Source organism: Corvus cornix, chromosome 4 (genome assembly GCF_000738735.6).
Source record: "Corvus cornix cornix isolate S_Up_H32 chromosome 4, ASM73873v5, whole genome shotgun sequence".
NCBI classification, from domain to species: Eukaryota; Metazoa; Chordata; class Aves; order Passeriformes; family Corvidae; genus Corvus; species Corvus cornix.
The window spans coordinates 31,959,967-31,985,881 of NC_046334.1; the positions used below are offsets into that span (position 1 = coordinate 31,959,967).

At 38.6% G+C, this 25,915-nt stretch overlaps 1 protein-coding gene across 4 annotated transcripts in view; it reads left to right on the plus strand.

Moving 5' to 3' along the window:
• The window catches only part of PPP3CA (protein phosphatase 3 catalytic subunit alpha), a 176,859-nt gene that overhangs the window by 63,931 nt on the left and 87,013 nt on the right, over positions 1-25,915 (plus strand). For all 4 annotated transcript variants that reach the window (XM_039550611.1, XM_010411678.3, XM_010411680.3 and 1 more), the window contains exon 2: positions 10,798-10,998. In XM_039550611.1, coding sequence (XP_039406545.1) covers positions 10,798-10,998 — 201 coding nt within the window. The remainder of the gene's footprint in view (positions 1-10,797; positions 10,999-25,915) is intronic.

Consider the following 25,915-nt stretch of genomic DNA (forward strand, 5'->3'; position numbering starts at 1 on the left):
ATACTGTGCTAGTCTTCCTAGAGGCATCACACAGAGTCACCAGGACCAACACACGATGATGCATGACAGAACTGAGCACCCCAGTGCTGAGGTCTTTATGCATGTTCTGCATGTTTAGTCACTGGCAAGTGAAAATTGAATTGCTTTTACACAACAGATCTGGGAATAAAGCACAGGTGTCTGATTCTCTCACTGCTTCATTAAGCTGGTTTTTTTTAAACTCCAATGATCTGCTTAAGAACAGGATGTTGCAGAGAGTATGAGCAAAATGGTAAATTTAGACAGATTTATTTTTATCTAACGTTTATTAAGCAGCAATTGAGATTTGAGGGAAGATATGGTTTACAAAAGATGTAAAAGCATCTATAATAAATAAAAGGAGGATTTGGGTTAAATATCCTTTTAAATACAGCACTAGAAGCTTTTACTGAGGGCTTTGAAACTATTGCTGCCATATATACCCAGAAAAAAAAAAAAAACCCAGTTAAAAAAAAAAGAGTGCCTATCAAACTACATAATCTTCCAATCAACAAAAATTTGCCTTTTAAAAATGTTCATTTGCTTTTCTTACAAATTCTGCATGTGTTCCTTTTAAAATAAAAACAACTTTTTGCAGAAGTCCAGGTTAATTGATGGAAATAAATGTGTTTTGCTGATGAGTCCGAGGCAGAAATTCCGTGTAGACATTCCATGATACAAGTGCTGGTAGAGGCAAGCCATGAAAACCAAACAAAAATATCAGGGCTGATTTGCAGCCACATTACTTGAGATTAATGCCAGTGTCACTGGGGTTTGGTTTGGTTTGGTTTTATTTTGACATCGTGAACAGGCTGAGCCGAGTTTCAAAGCTCAGTGTGATCCGTTAAAGTTGGATTAGAAAGGACTTTTGTTTAATGGCATTACAGCAGCATAGCACAGTGATGAATGTGGTCCATAATCTTTAGTATTGATCTATGTGAACTCTAATAACAGCACAGGAAAATTAGTCCTTTGAGCATGTTGGAAGAGGAACAAGTTGTAAATGAAACTATTCGTAACAGTCTCATGGAAGACTTTCAGTTCTTTTCATCAGGAGGGAAAGGCACCATTGCTTACAGGGCCTGTGGAGAGCTGACTTTGCCTTCTGCTCATGTCCCTTCTATAAACAAAACACTGAATTCCCCTGTTAAATGTTCTGGTTTGAACTGGGGTATTAGTTTGGACTGGCAAGCTGTATCTCTGATACCAGGCGAGAAGAAACAAATTGTACTGAGCATGTGCTGAGTGCAGTTCCATCCAGGAGAAACCAGCCATTTCTACTCTTTGAGTATAGTGAAGACTGAGGTGGGGGGTTTGTTTGTTTAAAATATGACTCTGCATAACATGAAGTGTATGTCCCTAAATCCTAATGCAGACAAAGCCAAACCACGCTGTGAGGACTGTTGGTATCTAGACAATTAACTGCATAGGGAAAAAAAAAATTAGTGCCTTTCTATGTTGTTTTTCCAGGTATATTACCTGACCCCTAAATAAGAAAGGGCTTTTATTGGATGAATAATAGGTGTAGCCTAGCACAAATTAGTTTTATTATATAATCAGGTGCAGATATTTTTTTTATGCCTGTGTTTCCTGTTTATTGATTATGCCTGTACAAGCAAAATTCAGTTTTAGTGGAATTCTGAAATGATGTTTTTCACACTAGCATGTGCAGAGCTTGGGCCAGTTCCTTGTATACCATAAACCAGTGTGAGTCAGTAGAGATTCACTCATCCAGAAGTATGCTGATTTTAAACTTCTGTCAAAGGCAAGAATGCTACTGAAACACGCAAAGCTCTCTGAGATTAAAAAAAAAAATCCAAAAATTCAAACAAAACCTGAAACAAACAAAACACCCACATATCAACTGCTGTTTCCATCTTCTTCTTAAGGTTAATTTGGCTCCAGCTACACATGGTCATTACACATAGTTATTTTTGTAAGTCTTATTCCTTAGACTTGTCTGACTGATTTATGAGGAGCTGGTGTATATCTGCTACTTACTGCATGCCTCATGATCAACAAAATAATAAACCAGGTTAACACTTACAGGTCAGCATAAATTTTTGATTTAGTTCACAGGGCATAGTTCAGACAATAATGCTTCAAATCTTTTTTACATCCTGATATTTATTGACTTAAGTAAGGTGTTTGAATTTTTTATTTGTTTGTTTTTCCAAAAGTTTGCTTTAAAAAAAAAAATTAAAATAAAATAAAACTTACGTGATTCAAGGATGCTACTTGCAAGTCCTTTGGTCAGCATTCAACAGCTTAGAACCTGAAAGAGACAGGCAGTAGTAAAGTACCTTGGTCTGTTAGCATCCCTACCCCCTTGTCTTTGTTCGGTAGGCTGAATGTTCTTTGGGAAAGTTATCAATTGCTAGGTGCCAAATAGCCCTAAATTTGAAATGTAAGATGTATTTTTTAAACAATTACTTAGTAGTGCTAGCAGGAATTTTCAGTTCCTCTGCCCAGTGAACTTTCTTGTAGCAGCAAGAGGTGTGCTGGTGTTTCTTGTTCCAGGAATCAGCTTTGCAGGCTGACATTTAAGCAGAGCAATTTCTGTAATGTGGCATTTAAGGAGTGGTAGGAAACAGAGTATCTCCATATAGAGGCTGCTTTACCTGCACTTGCTCATCTCTCCTACTTTTAGGAGCTCAAAGCCAGGCTGGGTGGGGCTCTGAGCAGCCTGGTCTAGTGGAAGGTGTCCCTGCCCGTGGCAGAGGTGTTGGAATGCTGTTTAAGGATGCTGTTTAAGGTCCTTTCCAATTCAAACCATTCTATGAGTCTATGACTTGTTTTAAGAAATTTGTGTGACAAGGGCCAGACTCTGCAGTGGTCAATTTTTGGAAGCTAGATGTTGATTGTATTTAAACCTTGCCCTGGTGGAACAGCTTTGGAAAGGAAATGGTGTTTGCTTCCCTGCCCTTTTGCATGTTGTTGGAAACTTTGAGTTAGTCCTCAAAGCTAAGCTGATTTCTGACCAGAAGTGGTAAAGGTACCTCATTACGCTCGGAAGGTTGGAGAGGGAATTCAGTTTGTAGGTGAGGAATTATTTGCAGTCCCCTTTTAGCTACCTTTGTCACATAAGAGACTGAAATTTGGTAGTGTCAACTGACTAAAGTTGCACCAGAAAATCAGAAGAAAATGGTGCCATAAATGTGGATTGATACCTGAAGGTTTTCCAGGTCTAAAAGAGATTGATTGGGTTTTTTTCCCAGTAGATTGAAATAATTTGACATGCAATCACTTCCTAATTGCCTCCAATTAGGAACAATAGTGAAGCTTTACTGTAGAAAAGAAATTATCCATCACTCAAGTATTTTGGGAAATGGAGGACTGTGCCTAATTCCTTATCTAAGTCTTGGAAGACCTTTGGTATTTTCCATTGTTATAGGGTTCTTTTTCCCCTGACTCTTTTGTCCAAATGAATTCCTATAAAGGAATTTAAGCTCTGGGTAATTATTGTTCTCTGTTCCAAAAGCTAATAAAAACAAAGCTCAACAGAATTCAGTTCGAGGTCTCTGGAAAAACTTGGGTGTAACAAAGTAGAAAAACAAACTTTTCTGATGAGGCCAGGAAGCTATGATCACATTTTCCAATTTTTACTGTATGTGTTGGTCCTAACTGGGAATGTTTCCTGTTGAACTGAATTTTTCCTCTCTACTTTATTTTGTAGTTGGTTTTTATCCATGAACTGTGGACAGGAGTGGATCGTAAATGTCAAAGATACTTGCATAGGAACTCAAACACAAGGAAAGAATACTCTTTTGTAATATTTTATAGGGATGTGTGTTGTTTGTGCTCTTTAAGACTGGTAGGATTTGTTTGTTTATTCCAGTAGTTGGCCAAAAGATATTCTGGGAATGCTGCCAGTATATAACCACATACAGTACAATTTGATATTTCATACAGACCCATTTCTTTGAATTAGGAGGCTTTTCTTTCATGCAATTCTTTTAAAGTGTACTTCCTTCCCTTCCCCTTTTCAACCTGTACCTCTTCCTAGATTCTCAGGGTTCCTGTGCTCTCTGATGTGTCTGTTGCCTGTAAGTGTTCTGGAAAAGTTCTGATGTCTTTTTCTTCCCCAGACTTTTTCTGAGAAACTCAAAAACATTTTTATTGCTAATTGTTTGATAATGATTGAAAAGTAGAGTTAGATTTGGCTTGTTACAGAAATATACACATTTATCTATGTTGCTGATACCAATGCTACAATTTATTATAAAAGTGTTCACAGTGTTTGAGATGGGTACATGTCAATCAATTCACCAGTGAAGAGTCAAACCACCAAGGGAATCTTGTGTGTTTATCCAGGCCTTGGTGGTTTTTATTTCTATTCTTCATTTGAGCCCAGAGTAAGAATAATAGGGCCCTGCTCTAACCCCTTGGAAGAACCTCTTTGTGTAAATTCTTCTTTAGGGTTTTTAAAGCTTGCTGTGTTGAATATAAAGAAAATCAAATCCTGTAGTAGTGGGTGTTGTTTTCAATGGAATTTTTTTTTTTTTTGAGATGACTGAAGGTGACATAGCTACTTACGGTTGTTCTTTCCAAGTATAATTTGACCTGAGTTTATGAGGCGATTGGTTATGCTCTTTTAAAGAGTTGAAGAAAAATGTTGCTGTATACTTTTCTTATTGTTAGGTACTGTATTCTGGAGGAGGCAAGTAATGCCATGAAAAGACCATAGCAGTTCCTGAAGTGGTGGGAAGTTGTAGTACTGTAGCCTTTCATCTTGTAAGAACAGTCACCTGGCATCCAGCCAGGGGCAACCCATCACACTTGAGCTTGGTAATTAGACAGAAATGACAGGATTTCATCCCCTGTAGTTCCAAGTTAATGGTGACTTTTATTGTCCTTCCTCTTTGCAGTGCCACTCATGTGTTTGCAAAAAGATCCCTGTATGTTCATTAAAATGGCAGAGGCAGTTGAGAGGAGCTCATCTGTCAAAAACTTATCCATATGATTGAGAGGTACCAACATAGCTTCTGGCACAATGTGCAAGTCCCAGCTTCCCAGCTGGTCAGTGGCAGCCTTCTGTGAAGTAACAAGGTGCACAGGGATGAGACTTCATCCTTCCCTTGTGTGTGTGCTTGTAGTGTGCTTGAATGGGTTGTCTTAGAGTGAGACATTTCACTGGAGGAGTGAAGGGGGGAGTGAAGCCTACTGATTAGGAGGCCACGGCCCTAGTGTCTGGAAACAGCTTGGCAATACATTGGGATCAGTATATGGTTGACGCAGCCCTTTTACAAACACCTTCCTAGCATAGCTTCTGTCCAGATAGGCAGGTGAGTTTCTCTGAGGCAATTGTCTTTGCTGTTATGTTCCCCAGTTGTGATTGAAGTGTCACAATATATTAAAAATAGTCATTGGAACTGGGATATTTGATGAAGTGTCTTTTGTTACTTAAAAAATTTTTTTAGCTTGAGCTTTTGTACATCAAAAAGTAGTGCTAGCAAGGCTCATCTCAGTCTTGTGAGAAGCGGTTTCCTTGCCAACCTGTAGTACCTTCTGTTTTTTCTAGGCCACAGGTGTTACTGCCTCTTGTCAAGTGGCCTGTTTTCCACGTTGTCAGCCGAGATGTCTGTGAAAGGAACTCCTTTCTCTTTTCTCTCTAAATTTGGTACATGTGGGCTTTATTGAGGAATGAGTCTCCTGTCTGCTCCCAGTTCGGTTCACATACAGGTGCTGTTACTCAAAGGTGTCTTCATGCAACATTCTTTTTGGTGGACTCTGTCTTTATGCAGCATTGACTGGCTTGCCCAGTGAAAACCTCAGCTTTCTGTGAAGCAAAGTGCCTTGCTCATGAGTGGTGTTAATTTAATTACGTCTTTTAGCAAATACGGTTGTGAGCGCTTCTGATTACACTGCAAGAACTTGTTGGCAATGAAGAAAAATTCATGCTAAATTTCTATAGGAATCCTCATAGCTCTTCTTATTTTATACTGTAGATTTATTTTCCAGATTCTAATTTCCAATGCTTTCACCATCTGGTGAGCAGCAGATTTAGTAAAAACAGTCCTCAAATACGTCATGTCTTAAAATAGCAGGTGAAAGCTTGATCTTTTAGAGAGAGATTGCCAATTCCAGTGCCTGTTCTAATAACAGTAGCTAATGTAAAATGAAACCTGATAGTTTTTGTTAGAAAACATCAGAACATGTGTTCCACTTTTATCTCCACTGAGATGATTTTGGTTTGGCCGTTTTGCTGTTGAATAAATAGTTGGATTTTTTTTTTTTATCAGGTGTAGACATATTTTCCTGCCAAGTACATAAAAAGCAAATAAGAACTTGAACATGTTACAAATGCTGTAGTACAAAATTTTATATTGAAAATGAATTTTGTCTTCTGAATAACTCAGCCTTCTGTATGGTACTCCTAAAAAGTACCTGCTAAGGAAATAATGTGCAGGTTAAAAAAGAGATCCCGGTGATTCAGTGTGTTTGAATGGTCGAATCTGTCTCCAGAAAACTTGTGTATGGAGATGAAAGCATTGTCCATGTGGTGCCTGAGGAAATCTGTGGAGAGGGGATGTTTGTCACATGAGAACTCCATGTCCTCCATGGGCAAGCATCTTTGGCAGTGCCCTTTCCTTTTTCCACCACTTTGGTGAGCTCTGCACTGCCTGGGGGATTTCACTCTGTTCCCCTTAGCAGCTGTGGATGACAGTGACTCATCCTCTTGTTTCTGCCTGTCACCTGAACTAAGTAGAGTTCTTGAAAACAAAACATTCATCATTCCTTCCCCTTAGGTTCATAGAAACCTTGTAAACCAGAAGTTCATAGGCAACTGTGCAGGAATTAGGTAAGGTTAAACTAATGTCTTTAGGTCGAAAAGTTGATCTCTGTCTGCTTCTTTGTGTTGCAGCATAGTTTTGTCAGACCCAGTGTGGTGCAGAAATGCAGAACTCTGATTAAATAGTAAAAGCACCCAGTATGGATGTTATTGTTCAGCAGGATTGCTCAAGATTATGCTATGTGTTCAAACACATTATAAAATGGGTGTAGATTTTCAAAGTCAGACTGCAGAACCTGTTAGTTAAATATTAAAAATGTTCCTATCTTTAAAAAACACAGCGTTGTTGGAGTTTGAGATGATTTTTATCATAGTTTTAGGAAATTTTTATGCATACTGAATCTGAAGGTTATGAAGAAGTAGATGTAAAAAACCCAAAGCTGAAGAGTGACCTTTTAATTTTTTTTTTGCACTTTGCATAAGTGTCATGACAAAGTGTCAATGTGTTTAATAACTTGTGCTCTGGGCATTGCTATAGCGCATGTGTTTCTCAAAATGGAGAATTGCAAACTGCCATCAGACAAATGCAGTACATTGGGTTATTGAGATGTTAGCAGTTATTGGTGTGTTTTCCTTACAAATAAAAAGGAAAACATTTATTTATCATAAAAGTATGGTGTGCTATAAACATAGTTATGTACAGCCATACAGCATAAGTTATATAAAATTACAAGACAAGCATTACAGAGGGAGATAATTTGCAGGGAACTTGAATATTGATGAAAGAGTTTTTCTTATGGGAAGCCTCCTCTGAGAGTATTAATTTAGTGTACAGCTTCATTTTAAAATGAATAATATATAAACAAAATAATGCTTGCTTTGCCACATGCTTGTATTTTATTTGTGTGTGCACACATAGTCCACTCTAATTAAGCAGAGCTCTTTATGGTTTATTTATTTGTTCCAGACAGGCTGCTTAATATTTGAGAGAAACAGTAATGGTGTCTGACCTTTGCAGTGGCTGTGTGTTAACGATAAGATGGGTTTTGCAGGAGCCTGCAAGAACAGTAAAAGAACAGGTTGATCTTTTCCTCCATTTGCTGGAACATGCTCAAGAGACCTGAAAGCACAAGTGGAAAAAACCCCCACTAATAAGTGGTTAGAGTATTTTCTTGTGTTTTCAGATCTCAGGAGGATGTTACTGACAGGCTGAGGTTTAAAAGGGTTGAAAACCTTGTTTCTTTGCATTTGGTTGTGGTCCGTGTTTTATTACCAAACCACCAGGGTCGTATTTCACATGGTGAATAGTTGTTTATTTGTTTTTTATGCCAATATAAGGAAATAAATGTAAGTGAACACTTGTCCCGGTTTTAAGATTTACAAAGTATGATTAGGCATGCATGAGTCTTATGTGGTGGTCTTGTAGTGAGATTTGTCACTAAACTTCTAAAAATACATCTTCTATGTATATGCACATTTTATTGCCTCTCCCCTTTTTATGGCCTTTGCTTAACACAGATTCTTACCTATTTTTACAAAAACGTCCCCTGGGCCTGTGCCCTGGCGAGGAACTCGGTGCTGGCAGTTCAGTCCCCACTCCTTCCTCTTCCTGCCTCTCCCTGGTGGCCTCCTCTCCAGCTCCATGCTCTTCCTCATTGTGTATTCTGTGTGCACAGTTGGTGTCTGATGAGATTCTAGGGTTTCTTTATGATAACAGTCAAGTTTATTGCATTTATTGTTATTTATTTATATCTGTTGATACCATAGGTTTAAAAAAGCAGAAAAAGAAAAAAGGAATGGAGAAACAGATGGATACCTGTGTATTCAGATGGTAATATTGCTCTCTGTAAAGCAATGGAAGTTAAATGTTTGTTGTATTTATAAAAGGATTTTGGTTGATGCAGGCATTTGTGGGTGTTACCAGTAAAAATAATGTTTAACTGACTTCTGCATGAACATGACCATTTCTTACGTTGTTCTTCTGTGGAAGCTCTGTGTGTGTGTACATTCAAAGTTAATATTCTCATAATGGAAGATGCAATTTGTGGTCTATTCAGTCACTCATGTTTTTACTAATTAATCATGAATCATCTGCTGTTAGAACAGTATCTTTTTTTCTTTAATTAGGTACTGGTACATCTTTGTTAGAGCTCTGCCTGCAGAACTCTTACAGCGCTGCAGCATATGTCGTATTTTTTTCTATATCAGCAGGTTTTACGTCATAGCTTTTGTTTGCTATTGTCATTGCATCTGTGTTTTGCTGTCTTTATAAATACAAAAATGTCCTTTCAGCATACATACCTCAACGTAATGGTGCACTGCATAGGTGTGTGCGTTATCATACATTTAGGGAGGAACAGTGGCTGTTGTCTTGCTAATGGTATATGCTTCTTCCAGCCAAAGTGATTGCAGATATGTACCAACTTTTCCCTTTCCTCCTTCCTCCATGCTGGAAATGCAGGATCATTAGGACTAGGTACCCTTCCACAGTTTTGTTTTTGTAAAAAGAGGATTGGAGAACTGCTGAGTTATCATTCACCTTCCATTTTTTAGAAAATATTATTCTTTTTCTATGTTGCATAATAAAATGGTTTTTTCATAAATTTTCACCTTCTCCCCTTTTTGCCCCATGTTGAAGTCTGAGAGCAGTCAGGCTTCAGTGTATTCTAGACACCCACATTCATTAGTCCCCACAGATTATTTCAGTGAATGGACTGCTGGAGCAGCAAAAAGGCAAAACCCAAAGATTGGGGGTGGGGGAAAAGGCATTTTCTGAAGCTGTTTGTGTTAAAAATGTCAGTGGAAAATAACTGCATAAAGTGAAATGTTTTATTTTCTGCTGTTACTTCTGGTAGTGTAATAGAAGAGTGCTTGGTCTGAACTTTAATTAATGAGTGTGAGTTATGGGGTTTTGAAGTCTGCTGATGGTGAAATTAGAAGAAAATTGAAGCTAACGGATATATTGATCTTCTGTGTTAAGGTTTCGTGTCTTGTGATGGGGCAGAGCTGCCAGTGAGAGATTCCACAGGGTACAAGGCCCTTTGGCAGGGACAGGGTTGCACTGCAGATGTGGCCAGCTGAGACCTGCCCTGCAGGCACCTCCTCTCCCTGCTTGGAGCTCCAGAACAACCTGACCCTCTTGCAGCTGTGGCAGGGATCAGGATAATTACCCTGTGGCTGGCGAGGCAGGCGCTGCCTAATGCCACTCCGACTGAGCTGCGAGGGAAAGGGGGTTAAGCTGGGATAATGTTCCAGCCTCATCCTGGCAACTGACAGCATCACCTCCAAGCCTTCTCGCTCCAGCTGGCTCCAGAAGAGCAGGAACATACAAGTTCATGCCTCTGACCTTACGTGAGGACAGTATGCAGCTTGCTGGTTGCTGCCATGTTGCCAGGGCAACCTTCATATTTATTCATTTTTTTCCAACTGATACGTCCTCTGCCCTGTCTTTGCTGGAGTTGTCCATTCGGCACTGAGGTGCGCTTTGGTGGGCTTCAGATGTATCTTGTGTAGCAAACTATTACTTCTACAGGGAAAACATCTTACATCCTCCTGCCCAAAGTCATTAGAGAGATCTCTGTCTTGGATTTTAGAATGTCAGTTGGAGTGTATCTATGCATGTCCACGCACAGGTATTAAATATTTGCACTTGCATGTGCATGTTATGCTGTTAATAGATAACATCTCTCAGTGTTCTCTAGTTCTACCAGAGCAGTTTAGAGTTGGTTCCCTCCTTTCCCCAATACTCCCGTGCCTTTTGGGGGACTTGTTTGAATGTATCTACCTGTAATTATGGCTTAAATACTCCTCTCAATTTTTTTATAAGCATGAATTACTTCTTGCATGTGTGAATAATATATCTTGCAGAATACATGCACTTTAATGGTATCTTTGGGAATCTATATACAATTTAAACCACAAATTGTAAGAGGCAGTAGAAAATCTATGTTAACATTGTTTTGCAGTAGAGATATGTTTTGAAATGTGCCAGTAATGGAAGCTTTGCTGTAAAGAGTGACCACGTGTTTTGTTTTTTTCCCACCTAGCTGTCCCATTTCCTCCAAGTCACCGTCTCACAGCCAAGGAAGTGTTTGATAATGATGGAAAACCTCGTGTGGATATCTTAAAGGCACACCTTATGAAGGAAGGGAGACTGGAAGAGAGTGTTGCTTTGAGAATAATAACAGAGGGAGCTTCGATTCTCCGCCAGGAAAAAAATTTGCTGGACATAGATGCACCTGTCACAGGTTAGTGTGGAGTTACGGTGATGGAGAGGTGTGGTTGCTGGCTGGGACATGTTCAGTAATGCATTAGTGTATGTGGCTTCCTAAGGCACTCAAAGGCAGCTGAAAATCAGTTGTTCTCTCCAATACTTGATTTGCTCTTTGTCTGCTACCACTGGATAATGGAGGCCATCAAGCAGCTTGTAATTTAGTGGAAAGAATTACATCTGCTGAGTCCTTTCTGTTTCTAAGGCAGAGAACATGTTTAGTCTTTAGGAGAAAATAAGAACTACTTTCTGAAACTTGAAGTTACCTGGCCTTTTCCACCAGGTATTAATTCTGTAATTTTATGGATGTTATTTATCATAGTAGGACTGTTCAGACATACAGACAGCATTGGGCTCTGGATGTCATGAAGTTCAACAAGGCCAACTGTAAGGACCTGTATGTGGCTTGGGGTAATCCCATGCACAAATAAAGGCTGGGCAGAAAATGGACTGAGAGCAGAGGTGATGAGAAGGACTTGGGGATGTTGGTGGATGAGAACCTCAACACGTCTTGGCAATATACACTTGCAGCCCAGAAAGCCATCTGTGTTCTGGGCTGCATCAAAAGCAGGGTGGGCAGCAGAGCAAGGAAAGGGATTCTGCCCCTCTGCAGAGGGAGACCCCCATCTGGAGTGCTGTATCCAGCTCTGGAGCTCCCGACATATGGAGCACAGGAACCTGTTGGAGCAAGTCTGGAGGAGGTCCACGAAGATGCTCAGGGTGTTGGAGCACTTCTCTGCAGAGAGGAGAGGCTGAGAGAGCTGGGGCTGTTCCACCTGGAGAAGCAAAGGCCTCGGTAAGACCGTACAGCACCTTCCAGTACCTGAAAGGGGCCTAAAGGAAAGCGAAAGAGGGAATTCTTACAAAAGCATGCAGTGACAAGAATGTCCTCAAACTGATAGATGGCGGGTTTAGATTAGATATTAGGAAGAAATTCTTTACCATGAGGGTGGTGAGGCACAGGTTGCCCAGAGAAGTTGTGGATGCCCCATCCTGGGAAGTGTTCAAGGCCAGGCTGGATGGGGCTTTGAGCAACATGGTCCAGTGGGACTTGCCCTCCCATGGTAGGGGGATTGGAACTAGATTATATTTAAGGTTTCTTCCAACCCAAACCATTCTGTGATTGTGAGGGAATGATGGTGTCAGATTAAGTGGAAATTTTAATTAGATGTTAAGGAAAATAAAAAGTGCAGAAAAAAATTAGCAGAATCCCAGTTTGTATTGCCTGGGGGATTAATGAAGTGTGCCGGTTGCAGAACCCATCCTGCCCTTGACTATCAAACACTATCACCCATTCATTAATCCTCAGGAAATGCCTTCTAGTTCAATTTCCTTCTCTAATTGTCTCCTGCCTCCACCTGCATTCTGAAGGTATGAATGCATTTGCTTGATCTAATGTGCCTCCTCCCATATTTTGTTGTTGCTATTGGATATGAATGCATTTTTGACAACTAATTGCTCTGTGGCATAGAAAGTCAGCTGGGGGGTAAAAGATATTTAATTCCAGCCAGTTGAAACTATGAAGCCAAAGTATAAAACTTGGTTTAAGAAGCTAGGTCCTTTTGTCACTTTTGCTTCTTGAGAGCCCTGATAAAATTACAAGAAATAGTCATTTGTTGCAGAAGAAGGGCTACCAGTTATTATTAGCAATACTGGTAGCAGTCACTAAAAACTACATAGAAATAATAAAGCCTTCATTTTCAGGAAACCTTCTCTGAAACTGAGTGTAGTATCTGGACTAGAATGATGCACAAGTTATTAAAGCTTGTAAGTTTAAAAATGATGTCCAGCTAGAGGATTGTAGCTTGACCTGGAGAGGTAATGTGTATCATTTTTTAAATAATAATTAGCTTGTCATGCTGCTGTACAGTTCTGATGGAAAAGATGTCAATCATGTTGCAGCTCATGGATGAACAGTGAAAATAGAATGAATAAAAGGATCCCCTTAGTCAACTGAGAATAAAGTTCTACAGATATTTTTGACACTTCAGGACAAAGGAAGAAGTTGTAGAGGTGCAGTATCATTGTCCATAACTGAGTGGCAGACACACAGAAAATGCTACCTTTTTTTTTTTTTTTTTTTTTTTTTTTTGGTGGTAATTTCTACTTTTTTTTTTTTTAATCAGTTGAGAGATGTAGACTGTAGGAGGACAGCTCTGGTGTGTTGTGCACCAGCTGATCTCCATAAGCCCGTGTTTAATGTTCTCTCTTTCTCTTTTTAATTTTTCTCTTTAAATTTTTTTTCTTAAATTCATTTGAAGGTGTTGGAATTGTTCTGAATTATATTTTGGGGATTAATCTCCTGAAGTTTACCCCGTTGTATAACAGTGGTATAATTTAAGTCTTTGATTCTTTTTTCAGTTAAGCCTACACCTTGCTTTGTTCCTGCTTTTGAAATTATTCTCATGCAGTGATTGTGATACTGCAGCGTTCTTCAGGGTGGCTGGTAGCTACTCTCTTTTAAGCCAGCATAGGAAAGCTGGGTTCCTGATGCGTGTTAGCAGGGTAGCTGAGAAGTGCTAATCTTCTGTATGAACAAACATGAGAGCTGTAGTTATGAAAGTGATCATGAAAAGAAGGAAGAACTTAAATAGTGAGGGGGAGGTTGAGAAAGCTTGTGAGGCATGTTGCTGTGGGCCTGACAGTTTTCTTTGTATGAGTAGTATGACAGCAGGTGACTGGATAAAGAGAATATCAACTGACTGGTGATGTGGTAGAAGTGCCAGGTATACAGGCAGTCAGGAAATAGCTATGCAGTAGAGGAAAGCGTTTTTCAAACATTATCAGTGGTTTTGTTTGTTCTTTTCAGAGTGGATAAAAAATAAATTTTAGGTTTTATAAAAGAGAAGCAGTCTTGTTGAAGAATGACAGTCATAAATCACTAATAAACCCCCCTAATATGGCATTCTTTGTGGGAGAGGCATTCATCTTTTAAAAATATGTTCCTGTAGCTGGTTTATAAGATGGTGATCATCAAAAAAAAGGAAAATAGAAGAGTGTAACTGTAGAAGTGATAGCACTGTGGATTATTAGAGTGATACACTTGATAAACGTTAAAGACTACGAAAAATTCTTTCTTAAAGCCTTGTGCAGCCATCCAGTCATTTGAAATTTCACTTTTGTTTATTTTAAGGGGTGATAAAATTGTCCTCAGAAAAAGTATCAGAGTTCTGTTTATAAGTAAAGTGTGCAATGAAGTGGGTACATACAAAGCCTGAATTTGAGTGAGAAAAGCATAATTGGACACAAGTCATGCAAAGAGCGTTAATGTGGAATGCACAATCAATTATTTTGCATTTATGTGTAAAACTTTACTCTGTGTCTGTGGTTAGCTGGAACCATCAATGTGGTTGTCACTTTGAATTAATACATTTTATTTTCAAATTTGGCAAGATTATAAGCCTTTTGAAGTATTTCTGAGGAACCCGTTTGTGAGCTTAGCTCAGATTCTCATCATTTGCTCCATGCATGCATGCGTAGTTCACTGCAGGTCTGGCTTACAGTGACAGTGAGCAATTACTGCCGTTGTTGTTACACTGGGCTGCTGCTCACTGGGGAAGAATGTGAACAGAGCCTGAAATAAGAGACTCCAAGTGCTCTGTTATTAGGACTCTTCTTGCATCTGGGAGGTGTTGAAGCAACGTTATCTTGACTGACTTCATCTGTAACCTCTTCACTTGGAGACTTGTGAACTTGATTTTAAGCTTGTGTCTTGAATGAGGTTGATCTACCACTAGACTACAGCTGTTCAGTGGAAAGATGTTTTTATGGCAGCCTTACAATTTCCAGTCCTGTATCATGTTCATAACAGTATAATGACACATGGAGAAATTGGCTCATTTTTAATGTTTGGGTTTTTTTTTTTTCTAGAAGGCTAAGGAAATATATCTCTGAACCACTCTGATAGCAATATTTACTGAAGTCACACTCCAAAGTACACTTGGGAATGCCAGATTTATAACTGACTGGGTAGCTCTATGTAGCCTTATTACAGAGGTTCATTACTATACAGAGTGATTTTGGACAAGTGATACACACTCCCCTTTCTTTGCATGATGACTGACTGCATGGTTTTATGGGCTCTCACTTCCAAATCTAAAATATGCTGCTTGGGTATTGACCATTCTTAACTGCATGCCAAGCATATGTCCCTTTGACTTCAGTGCATGGGTGACTTTCTCGCACTGTGAATGTATGTACATATTTCTGAATATTACAGCATTAGCTATTTTATATTTTAAGTTCTTTAGATTTCTAAACTGATTGTGTCAGAAAAACAAGTTTAGGTAAAACTTGATGGCAGTGTTGTCTTGCTTGGCTCTCAGTCTGTAAAATGGACCTTTAGTTCACCTGTGTTTTGAAGACAGACAGTAAATCACGCATCTTTAGGAGATAACTGCTGTGCTGAGCAGTGTTGAAAACACGTAAGCAAGTTGTATTCAGAGTAAGGTTTGTAGAAGTTCTGTAACTAAAGCACGTTTTGCACAAATGCAGAGAGCAGAACTTGAATTGCTCAGTGCATGAGTACAGTTCATTCCATCCACTGCATGGAAAACAATTCGTAGCGTAATGCATATGGAAGAGAGGTTGTACTTGAAGCTTTAATTCTGTCACATCCTACGTGTGAAGACTGGTCCTTTTCAAAGCAACCAAACCTGCACTTTTAGAACATGATAAATTGTTGTTTTACAGCACGTGCAAAAATGACAGCTACAACAGGTTAAGTAGCATTATTAATCTCTAAGGGCTGGGATTAAAATGCAAAAACCAGAGAATCATATTGCAGAATTGGATTTTAACAGCAAAGTAGCTAATGAAAACAGCCAATTTCAGCTTTGAAGCTAACATGTTGTGCTGTATGAGCTTCCCACCTTAGCATTTCTGTGATTTTAATGTATACCTCCTTAAATGACATACTTAACTACAGGATAGACCTAGAACTGTAAAGTGATATATTTATCTAATATCTATCATTGTACATCTTTGCTTGTACCTTTTAGATTATTTTCCTTGAGGATATTGTTAGATTTACAGATCCTGAATGAAAATAGCATGATACCTCTTGCACATATGACTGCACAAGTGAATAAGCTTGTAAGATGTATATTGGTGCTTTAAGATAAGTCTTTTTTCCCTGTTGATATCTATTTTAAAAGCAACTAATGTGTGCTCTTTTTTCTTGTCACATTTGACATATCTCATTTTTTTGTGCTCGGTGTGCAGTCCTTTTAGCTAGTCCTGCCCATCAATACTAACAAGAGTGTCCTCCAAAATCCTAACTCATATACATCTTTATAAATGTGTGCTTTTTGACATATGGAAATGTACTGTACGAATATTACTGAGACAGCTGTCTGTGGCTGCCACCCCAGCAGTGTCCATGACAGCAGTTTCTGACTTGGTGACTGTAGCCAGGCTATGCACAGGCACAGGGGCCAGCATCTGCTACTCCTTCATGTAGAAAAAATGGAGAATAGACAAAACAACATCTACTTTTGTTTTAAACCTTCACATACTTCATCAAGGAAGTCCTCACTCTGTACTAGCCTGTGTTCAAAGCTTTCTGAACTGCCAGGTGCATGCAGCTTGGTAAGTGATGAGGGGAGAGCATTGGGGAAGACAGAATAAAAGCTTATTCTTGCAATGTAGAAAGTGTCTCAGTCTCTGCAGAACTCCGTGGCCATATTGTTTTCCTCTACTAGTCCTGTTTTTAGCAACTCCCATGTTTATGGCTGTGGTAGATGCAAGGAAACCATTGCTATTTGCAGAGCCTTCCTTGCTATTCCCTTTGCATCACATAAAAGTAAGATAGGGTGTGTGTTTCCAGTAGGTTTGGAAGTACTGACCTTATGCATGCTAGTGGGAAATACACCCACTTGCACTATTGTTGAGTGTGGGTAAAAAATTCCATTGGCTTGGTTGATGTCACAGCATTATACAGACCCAACTTAAATACCTGAGTTGCTTTGCAGTGCTTGTCTTTGTGAACACACAGGGAGTTCTTGCAATTGAAACTCTAAGTTGATGGAAGGGAAAAGGTTATAGGCATTTTTAGACAATTTGGGAACAACTGTGGCAACTCAGTTGACCTTTGGAAACTTTTGTGCATTACAGGTCCATAAAAATTACAGAAGGAGAGCCCTTTCCTGCCAACATGTACCTTTATGATCTTTGAGGCTTGCCAGATATTCTCTGGGTACATTATTCTATGGGATGATAGGGTGTCCTGAATTTTTCCTCATGATCCACATACATTTTTCCTTTGCCCAATTTCTCTCACTTGGTAGCATGAAATAATTTTAGTAGGTTGCTAGTGCTGTGGAAGTTAAAACTTTGTAAACAGCAAGAATTTCTAGATAACACGGTCAATGTTAAGATGAGTTAATAGAAGCATTTATGCCTGCATTGTAGTAAAAGGGAATAGTATTAAAAATTACATTGAATTGTAGCATACATGTCAATCATCTGATCCAATCTGAGAGTCAAACTAAACCAGTTCTTTCTGAATTTTACCTTTGAAGCAGTTTAAGATAGCATTTCATCATGGAAAATAAGTGAGATTGCTTATTAGAGATCTACAAGTATTGCAAGATCTATCCATATTAGCACAGGAGAGTTTGTCTGAAATTCAATAAAAGTTCAGTAAAAGTACTTTTATCTAAAATTTCTTCATTTCACCCTTAGGGTTAAACCCTATGTACTGTGATTACTGTTGAAGAAACTATTGAATTCCCAGGACATGTATAACTAAAATATTGTCATATGTGCCATGAAAAAATCACATACGTGATCAAATAGCAGAGCATTTCTGAATGGCTGGTGTCTTCAGATATACAAGTCTTAAAACTTAATTGCTGGTTTGAAGTCTAGATACCTGTAACTTCTGAGGATAAGAATTACACTTTTCCTTTCTTTGCCATAAGACATTCAATAAATTAATCTGTAAAAAGCATCTTTAATTTTGTTTGTGATACTAGCAGTGAGCATGTGATGGGGTCTGCCCTCAGAACAGGATGCTGGTTACAGTACAACTCTTTTTTTCTGTATCTTGGAGATGCATGAGAGTTGCAAATGTTCCTGTTGGAGTTGCTCAAATCAGTTTGATTTGCTGCATTGTACTGGTGATACACTCCCTGTGTGGACCAGTAACCCCTGAGACCTGGACACATTTCTACAAATTATTCTCACTCTCAGATTTAATGGTCTGCAGTTAATTCTCCTTCATCATAGGAAGGTTAACTTTGCCTGAAATGAGGTAAATGTTAGAAACAAGTCAAAGTTTACTTCATTCTTAGTTCACAATCTCATTTGCATAGGTGAGATTTCAGGAGAACAGATTGGAACTGGGAAGTAGAGGAAAGTATTGACAGCACCATCTACTTTTGTATGAATCTTGACAACAAATGATAGTCCAGTTGTTTTTACATGCTTTTACACGTTTTACTGTAAAAGGCAGATATGCTTTCTCACATTAATTAGACTTTATGAAGAAATGTTTGCCATAATTTTTTAAAATGTGTTAGATATACTCTTTTCTCAATGTAGCATAAACACAGTTCGCTGTTGCAACCATTATTTCCCATTACGTTATCACTGTTGAATGTCATTAAACTACAGAAAACCTGCATTTAAATTTACATTAAAAATAACTTACCATATCAACACACTGCTAAAGTGAACTTGATCGGATCCTTTATTTGGGTTGCTGCTTAAAACTGACACTACTCCAGCTATTTTGCATGCTTTATTGAGAACTCATAATGCATCAAATCACTTGTGGCTTAAAATCTGGGACTTCTTAAAATCTGGGACTTCTGTAAGAAGGTGAAGATGTAAGGCTGTATGTATTCAGATTTTTTTTAATCTGTTCCTTCCCTAAGTGCTTCTGTTGGTTCCAGATATAAATTGAAATATGCCTGCCTGCATCCCTGGTAGAACAAAGCAATTGTGTCTTGTAGCTTAATTGAGCTGCCTCAGCCATTAGCATCTGACATTTTGGCAGAGCTGATGTTTTCTAGTAGCAGCTGCTTAAATCTATCATTATTGCCAAGACAGTGGATACTACTGATGGTATTCTTTACAACTACCTCACTTGTTCTTATAAATGATCTATCTATGGTTCACTTTTTTTTGGTGCAAAAATTGTAGTCAAATAAGCCAAACTGAGATTGTGGAATCTGAGATTCCCTTCAGATACGGAGCTTAATTTGATGCTGTGAAATGGAAGATCAAATATATATTGGGCTTCAAGTCAGCACAGAAATTGGATTGATTAAAAAAATAACCACCAGCAAAAATACAAAAACAACTGCTTGCAAATACCTAAGCCTTTAGGACTTTGTTCTTGCCGTCTCTTATTTAGCATGTAGGCGGTTCATCATGTAAATACTGACAGCACAGTATAGCACATTAGCATTTCTTCTAGGACTTTTCCAAGCAGACAGAGTACATCATAGCAGTGTTGTTTATTATGGCTTCTCAAATATTTTTCTGAAACTTGTAAATCAGGGTTTTTACTTGCTTTGCAATTTTGTAGTCAGTGGCACAGCTTGAGTTAGAACTGGGTCTTTGACACTTGGGTTCTTTTTAGAAAATAACCGTGATGTTCGTCCTGTGTAATCCTCATTAAGAAGAGAGAACCTTTGTTCTTACCTTTTATGTTCTCTTAGCTTTGCCCAATTACTCCTCCTTTTGATTCTCACCTTGGTTAATTTAACTCAATCTTAGGTCATAGTCTATGTTAGTAAGGGATGTGGGAATGCAGTGGGATCACTGCTGAAATCACAGCCACCCATATTCCTCCTTCCATCCATTTTGGATGGAGGAGCTACTGAAATGAGTAAGAACTAGAAGGAGGCAGAAGAAAATTCCAGCCTATGTTTGCCTTCCCCCATGGAAAATAAAAAATCTACCAGTCATGCCAGAGTTCCACACTTTGTTTGAGTGTGAAATAATTACAGAATCATGATTTATATGTGTGTGAGGCTGAAAGGGGAATTGATTTGGTCTTAATCACACTGTACCTGCAACAGCTGTAGAGTGGCTGCAGTGTAGAAATCAAGAAAAGGAGTTGGAGTATGAGGGGGTGGACTAATAGCAAGTCAGAGACAGCATTTTGTGTCAGCTGATCGTTGCCATTGGAGGTACCACTGTGTTCATCTGATTTGGGAATTGCTGTGCAGAGGTGTGCCTCTGTTGTTCACAGCTGATGAACTGTTGAAGCTAACACCAGCTATCTCTTGCCTTCATCTGTGCCTTATTTTTGTGTCCAACATTTCACCTAAATCTGCTGAGAAGTACTGGCAAGTGCAAAGGAGATAACTAATAGGTTCCTTCTTAAAGAGATACTATAAACATAACCTGTCATCACTTAGAGCATAAATTAGAGAACATCAGAAGTTGGAAATGATACTTATAGAAGGATGTTATTCTGGGGTGGGTGGTTCTTCTACTTCTTCCTGCCTTTACATGCTTTTTCATTAGCATTTTAATTATTCTAAGAAATACTACCAGAGCTGAGACAGATGCTTTCTGTATTTGGTTTTCTGCATTTATTCAGAGAAAACACTTACAGAATAATTTCCAAATGTATATAATATCCTCTGTGAAGATACTGTCTTTTTAAATGAAAAAGAGAGCTGCTATAGTTCAAAACATTTTAATTAGTTTTTTAAAAAATAATATTTTAAAATGTTCTTTACACTGAAAAATCTATGATCTCCAAATAAATGTACCAATTATGAAGAATAATTTTGCTGAACAGTAACATCTTTTCAATCTGCAGTCGATTTCAGAAAGTCTTGGGAACTGTCACAGGGGATTCTGGCAATAATGTACATGATTTGTACTGGTAGTGTGTCAAGCCATAACATTTTCTTTTGACACAGGGGTCATTATGTGCATCTTTTAGGGCATTAAAACATTAAATGGTGAGTTTCAAATTATTCCTTGGTGCTCTCTCTGTAATGACTGTGTTTGCTCCTGCTTCTCTCTTCTCTTAGCTTTGGACATCTAAATCTAGTTGAAATTCATGTATTGATACCACTTGGGGTGCTAATTGCTTCCTGATAAAATGTTCTTGGTAAGTTAGGAGGATCTTCTCATCCGCTAAAGAAGATTTAGCAAGAATTGAATTTTCAAGAGGAGTCTATGTCCTATGCCATTTTGTCTTTCCCTTTCTTTATTGCGTATTGAGCTTAGCAGTTTTGAACCTTGTGGATTGCTTGGCTTAAGTCAGTGTTGTTCCTTCCTGTGAGATTTTTATAGATCCAGCTGTGTCATCTTTAAAGCAGGCAACCCACAGGCACAATGGCAAAGGACTAAGCTCCAATTTCGGAGCCTTTGTGTGAGTCAGAACCAGTCATGGTGCTCAGCACAAGGGAAGGGGCTGTGGAGAATCCTTCTTGCTCATTAGGTGTACCAGCATTACTGCTTTCAGATGGTACTTATGAAAGTTGCCATGTTGAATTTTTGACAGTTGTTCTTACACCTCTTCTCACTCCAAATCTACTTCTGCAAAAAATTTTACCTTTACAAGTGGAAGACACCACAAAAGTGATGCTTTAATCAGAATAGGTTGAATTTAGATATCAAAATGAAATGCTTGTGAGAGTTCACTACAGGAGTTTATTCATCCAGACCAAAAAAAAAAAAATTTCTGAATAATCAAGGCAGTAAAATTCAGTGAACTGTGTCAGATTTATTCTTTATTAACCTGTATTAAGAAAGAACACCGAAGTGTATCATTTTTAGTCTATAGTCTTTAAAAACCTGAAGAAAACAGCACATAACACGTTTCAGGTCATTATTTATGCATGTTCTCCTTTGTGTTTGGTGCCCTCTGTAAATACAGGTCAAGAGCTGCAGTGTGGCGATGGGGGTTCGGGGACATTGCTGGTAGCCATAGAAATGAGTCCTGCAACTTCAGCTGTTGACAAAGTGGCAGAACACTTTCATTTTCTTTCTGCCTGGCTTGATTCCTGTCACAGGCAATAGCTGGAGTTGTCTAGAGCAATAAATTATGAAAGCTAATGTAGCTTCTTTGTTCCACTTCATTTACTTTGGTTCTCATCAGACTTTAAGCGGGAGGAAGAAACTACCCTCAGTGCTGGGTACACAACTGAAAGGAAGACCTAAGAGCTGTTTGTGAGATCGGCCAGCATATGTAAAACGAGGTTATGTTTTTCCCCAAACAGTCTAAAAAACTCCAGTTAAAAGGGTAAAACTCCTTTGAAGAGAGAATCATGTTTAGATTCTAAACAGATAAGAAAATATTTGTCTCTAAAAGGCAGTTAATTAGCAATGCCTATGGCAGGAGATAGCCAAAAATTTTACTTGAAATGAGATGAGCATGGTAAGAGTGTTGAGGTGAGACTCAGTTGCTCTCTAAGTACAATAAAGCAAGCATTGTTACAGATTTGGGTGTAGTTTGTGTGCTATATTTTTTATTGTAATGATTGATACCAGATTAAGAATAGGTTTGTAGTCTACTGTTTCTTGTAGAATTGGAGTTAGGGGTGGTTTTTTACTTGTTTTGTTTTCATTAAGGTTCTGCTAAGGGAAATAGACTTTCTCATTGTAGTGGAAAAACTGAAATTTCCTAGCACATGTAGAGGTTAGTTATGGCCAAAACCACCTCTTAACAGGGGACCAGTATCAAATGTAATTAAATCCCGTGTAAATCAGTAGTCCCTCTTTGAAAATCCAGAGCATTGCACCTAGATTTTATTGGAAAAATTAGAGACAAATCATTAAGGAGATGTGTGGGGAGATGACATCAAACATCATGCAGAATACTTCTATGGCTCTCGGAATCCTTGTTGAGGGAACAAATGTGTTTTCAGTAAAATGATGATTTCAGCAATGAAAAATGACTTTCAGATCATTGACACCAATCCAGGTCTTCAGTAGTGCTTGTTTTTCTAGTATAGAAGCTTGAAGTTTCAGAATACAAAGGCTCTTATCAAATGCAGGATCTCCTCTTGAACGCATGATCTTAAAATGTAACTGGTTGAAGATGCCGTCAGGTGGCATGTGTTTGGTGTGTCTGGCTGCTTCCTGATGCACCTGCCATCAAGGCCATATATTCTTCAATATGCAGGAGAGGAAGACCACAGTGGTAAGGCCAGAACACAGAGGTCTCCAGCTGTTGCTATGGGCACAGGCTGGAAGATGATCACAAGTGTGGGAGAGCAGATAAGCATAAGCAATTAATGCAAGTCAGCCTTTTACTTTGAAGTCTCATTTTCTAAATAAGCATTTGGGAAAAATTTCAGGTTATCTTACTTGGGGAGGCAGTGAAGAGTAAACTGGATTTCTCTTGGACTGAGGCAGCAATGAAGTGATGAAGATCTGAAGCCTTTGCTTGCTGCAGATTTTTATGGTAGAAGGAAATGTGTTTCAGTTGCATAAACAAAACTTGGGGGGGGGTGTGTGTATGTGTTCTAAAACCTCAAGGTCTGTATATTCTTTTATCTTTTAAGAATATCCGGAATATGAATATCACCTTTCCTAGTTTTTTGGTAAAGTTTTTTCCCTTTGAGGAGAGCTTTTCAGGTCTAACATTAATTGAAGGGGGAAAGGTTAAAATTTTATAGCAGTAGCAGTTATTCACTGGGCTGTTGAAGCTAAGTTACCCACTTTAGCTAGTTTAAACAAAATCAAAGCATTAGACTGCCAAAAGACATCTATCTTCTCATAACATTTACAGGTTCTTTGGCTCTTAATTCATCATGCTCTTTCCGTAGGCACCACTGACCTATTCTCCAGGCTGCAGCTTTTTCCAGCATTGGTTTCATTCCGTAATGAAGATAATGTTATTTTTGTTTTGTTCTTCTCACATTAAGCCCTTTTCTTAAAATAATTTAGGTTGACCAGTACCTTTGAAAATCGCATTGTGCTCCCTCTTGTTCAAAACAGGACCAGGTTCAAAGGTAGATTGGACTAAATTCTGCCACTTGTTTTCTTAACTAATCCATCATCTTCTTTCCAACTTAAACACATTTGTCCTTCCCTTTCAACATGATGTTTCTGAACAGACTTCCTACTATTCCAACTGTGTGGTGAGGGAGGGAGGTTAACTCCTCACAAAAGCTGTCATATTCTTCAAGCATCAAGACTGTCCCTCATGACTATGCTTCTTACTGTCTGTTCCTGTTTTACCAATTATCCATATTGTCTGTTTTGCTCCAAGAACCCCAGTGACTCATCTGAGCTCAGACGGTTTCATTCTAAGCCTCTGAAATATTTCTTTGATTCTTCACAGAAGGACCATATGCAGTTCCTTTTACCTTTTTTGTTCGTTTCCCTTGGTGATTTTATACTTGAAATATCTGGCCTTGGAAGAGTCATTGTGTGAGCACTGAGATGTCTCTTCTCTCAAGACCAAGTCCTTTCATGCTTTGTGGGAAAGACAGTGTTGACATCTAAGCTGTCATTAAAAGCTATTGCTCTGAAATGTGTGACTGATGACTCTTTGCCATTACCGGAGTGTATGGAGGAGAACCAGGTGTTCAGAGGCTATTCTGGGTGCCAGCACTTGTTTCATCTGCACCTTCCTTGGGTACCCACCCTCTGTCTGCCTTTGGACTCACAGACCATTGCTGATGCAAGCATGACTTTGAAGAAAGAGTAATAATGAAGATGTGTTCAGCTGATGTGTCACCATCCCAGCTGAATCCATCACAGGGATAGATACTATTTGAAATACTAATTCTGTGTCCTCAGGGATACCTAGGTACTGAATCTGACTTGCAAAAGATCTGATTGGTACCTTAATTCCATTCTGAGGTGGCACAAATGTCTTGAAACTTTTGGAAGTGAAGTATTTGGTTCAACTCCTGTTAGTATATTGGTATATGGGGATATAAAAAAAGGACCTCCCCAAAGTATCTTATTTACAGAAAGACATGGAGAAAGGTATTTCGGTAGGAAGGGTATGTTTCTAGTTGCAGCAATTGAATTCATATTGACAAGAATTTTATGGAAAATACAGATACTAATGGTCAGAATTTTTTATTTGTTGTCTGTTCTGCTGCATTTTACATTTTTTCTTGTGAACTAGAAACCTTTTCCAGTAAGCAAGTATTTATATCTAGAGCATGTATCATATGTGATCACAAAGTGCAGTTGTTACCGTTGATCAATGTGTTGTGTGGGTGCTGTATCGCTTGTGAGGCTCTGGTGTATTTGCATGCATAGGGGGAATAGTGTAATTAACCACATTAAACTGACTAACACACAGCATTCCCATTGTTTCTTTTTATGAATGTAATTAGATGCTGAGAGAACTATAGCAGGAAATAGGAACGGTTTCCTCCTGCCACCCCTCAAACAAGTTTTCATTTCCAATTAAAATAAATTACATTTTCAACCAGAAGAGATTACTCACATGATATCTGTGTCATTTATAAACAGGCATGGAAAGCCTGGTGTAGAAGTAAATATTAGAAAGGAGAAAGCAAAGGAGAATAATTTAGAAAACCTCACCAACAGGAGTTCAAAAGCTGATTCTTTGTTCAGTTAGTTTTCACTGAGAAATCTACCAGAGGTTGAGTAATGGGGCTTGAAAGCCTTGTCACAAGATTCTTGGTATTAGAGATTTCTTTAGTTCAACTATATGATGTGCTTTGACACTTTGACTAAAGAGCAAAGTTTCATAGTTTTATGTATTTTTTTAAAAAACCCTTTATCTTATGAGACTTCTTACAGAAGAAGTAACTTTCTGCCGAACACCTTCCAATTTTGATCCATCATGTGTTCCCAATGTGCATTCCTCACTGCTGTCACTATAGAACTTATAAAACAAACAGAAAAAAACCTCTTCATTGTGACGCAGTTAAGTTGAAGGATGGGATTTTTTAATCATTATTTTTGCTGAAATCCCATGTGTTCTA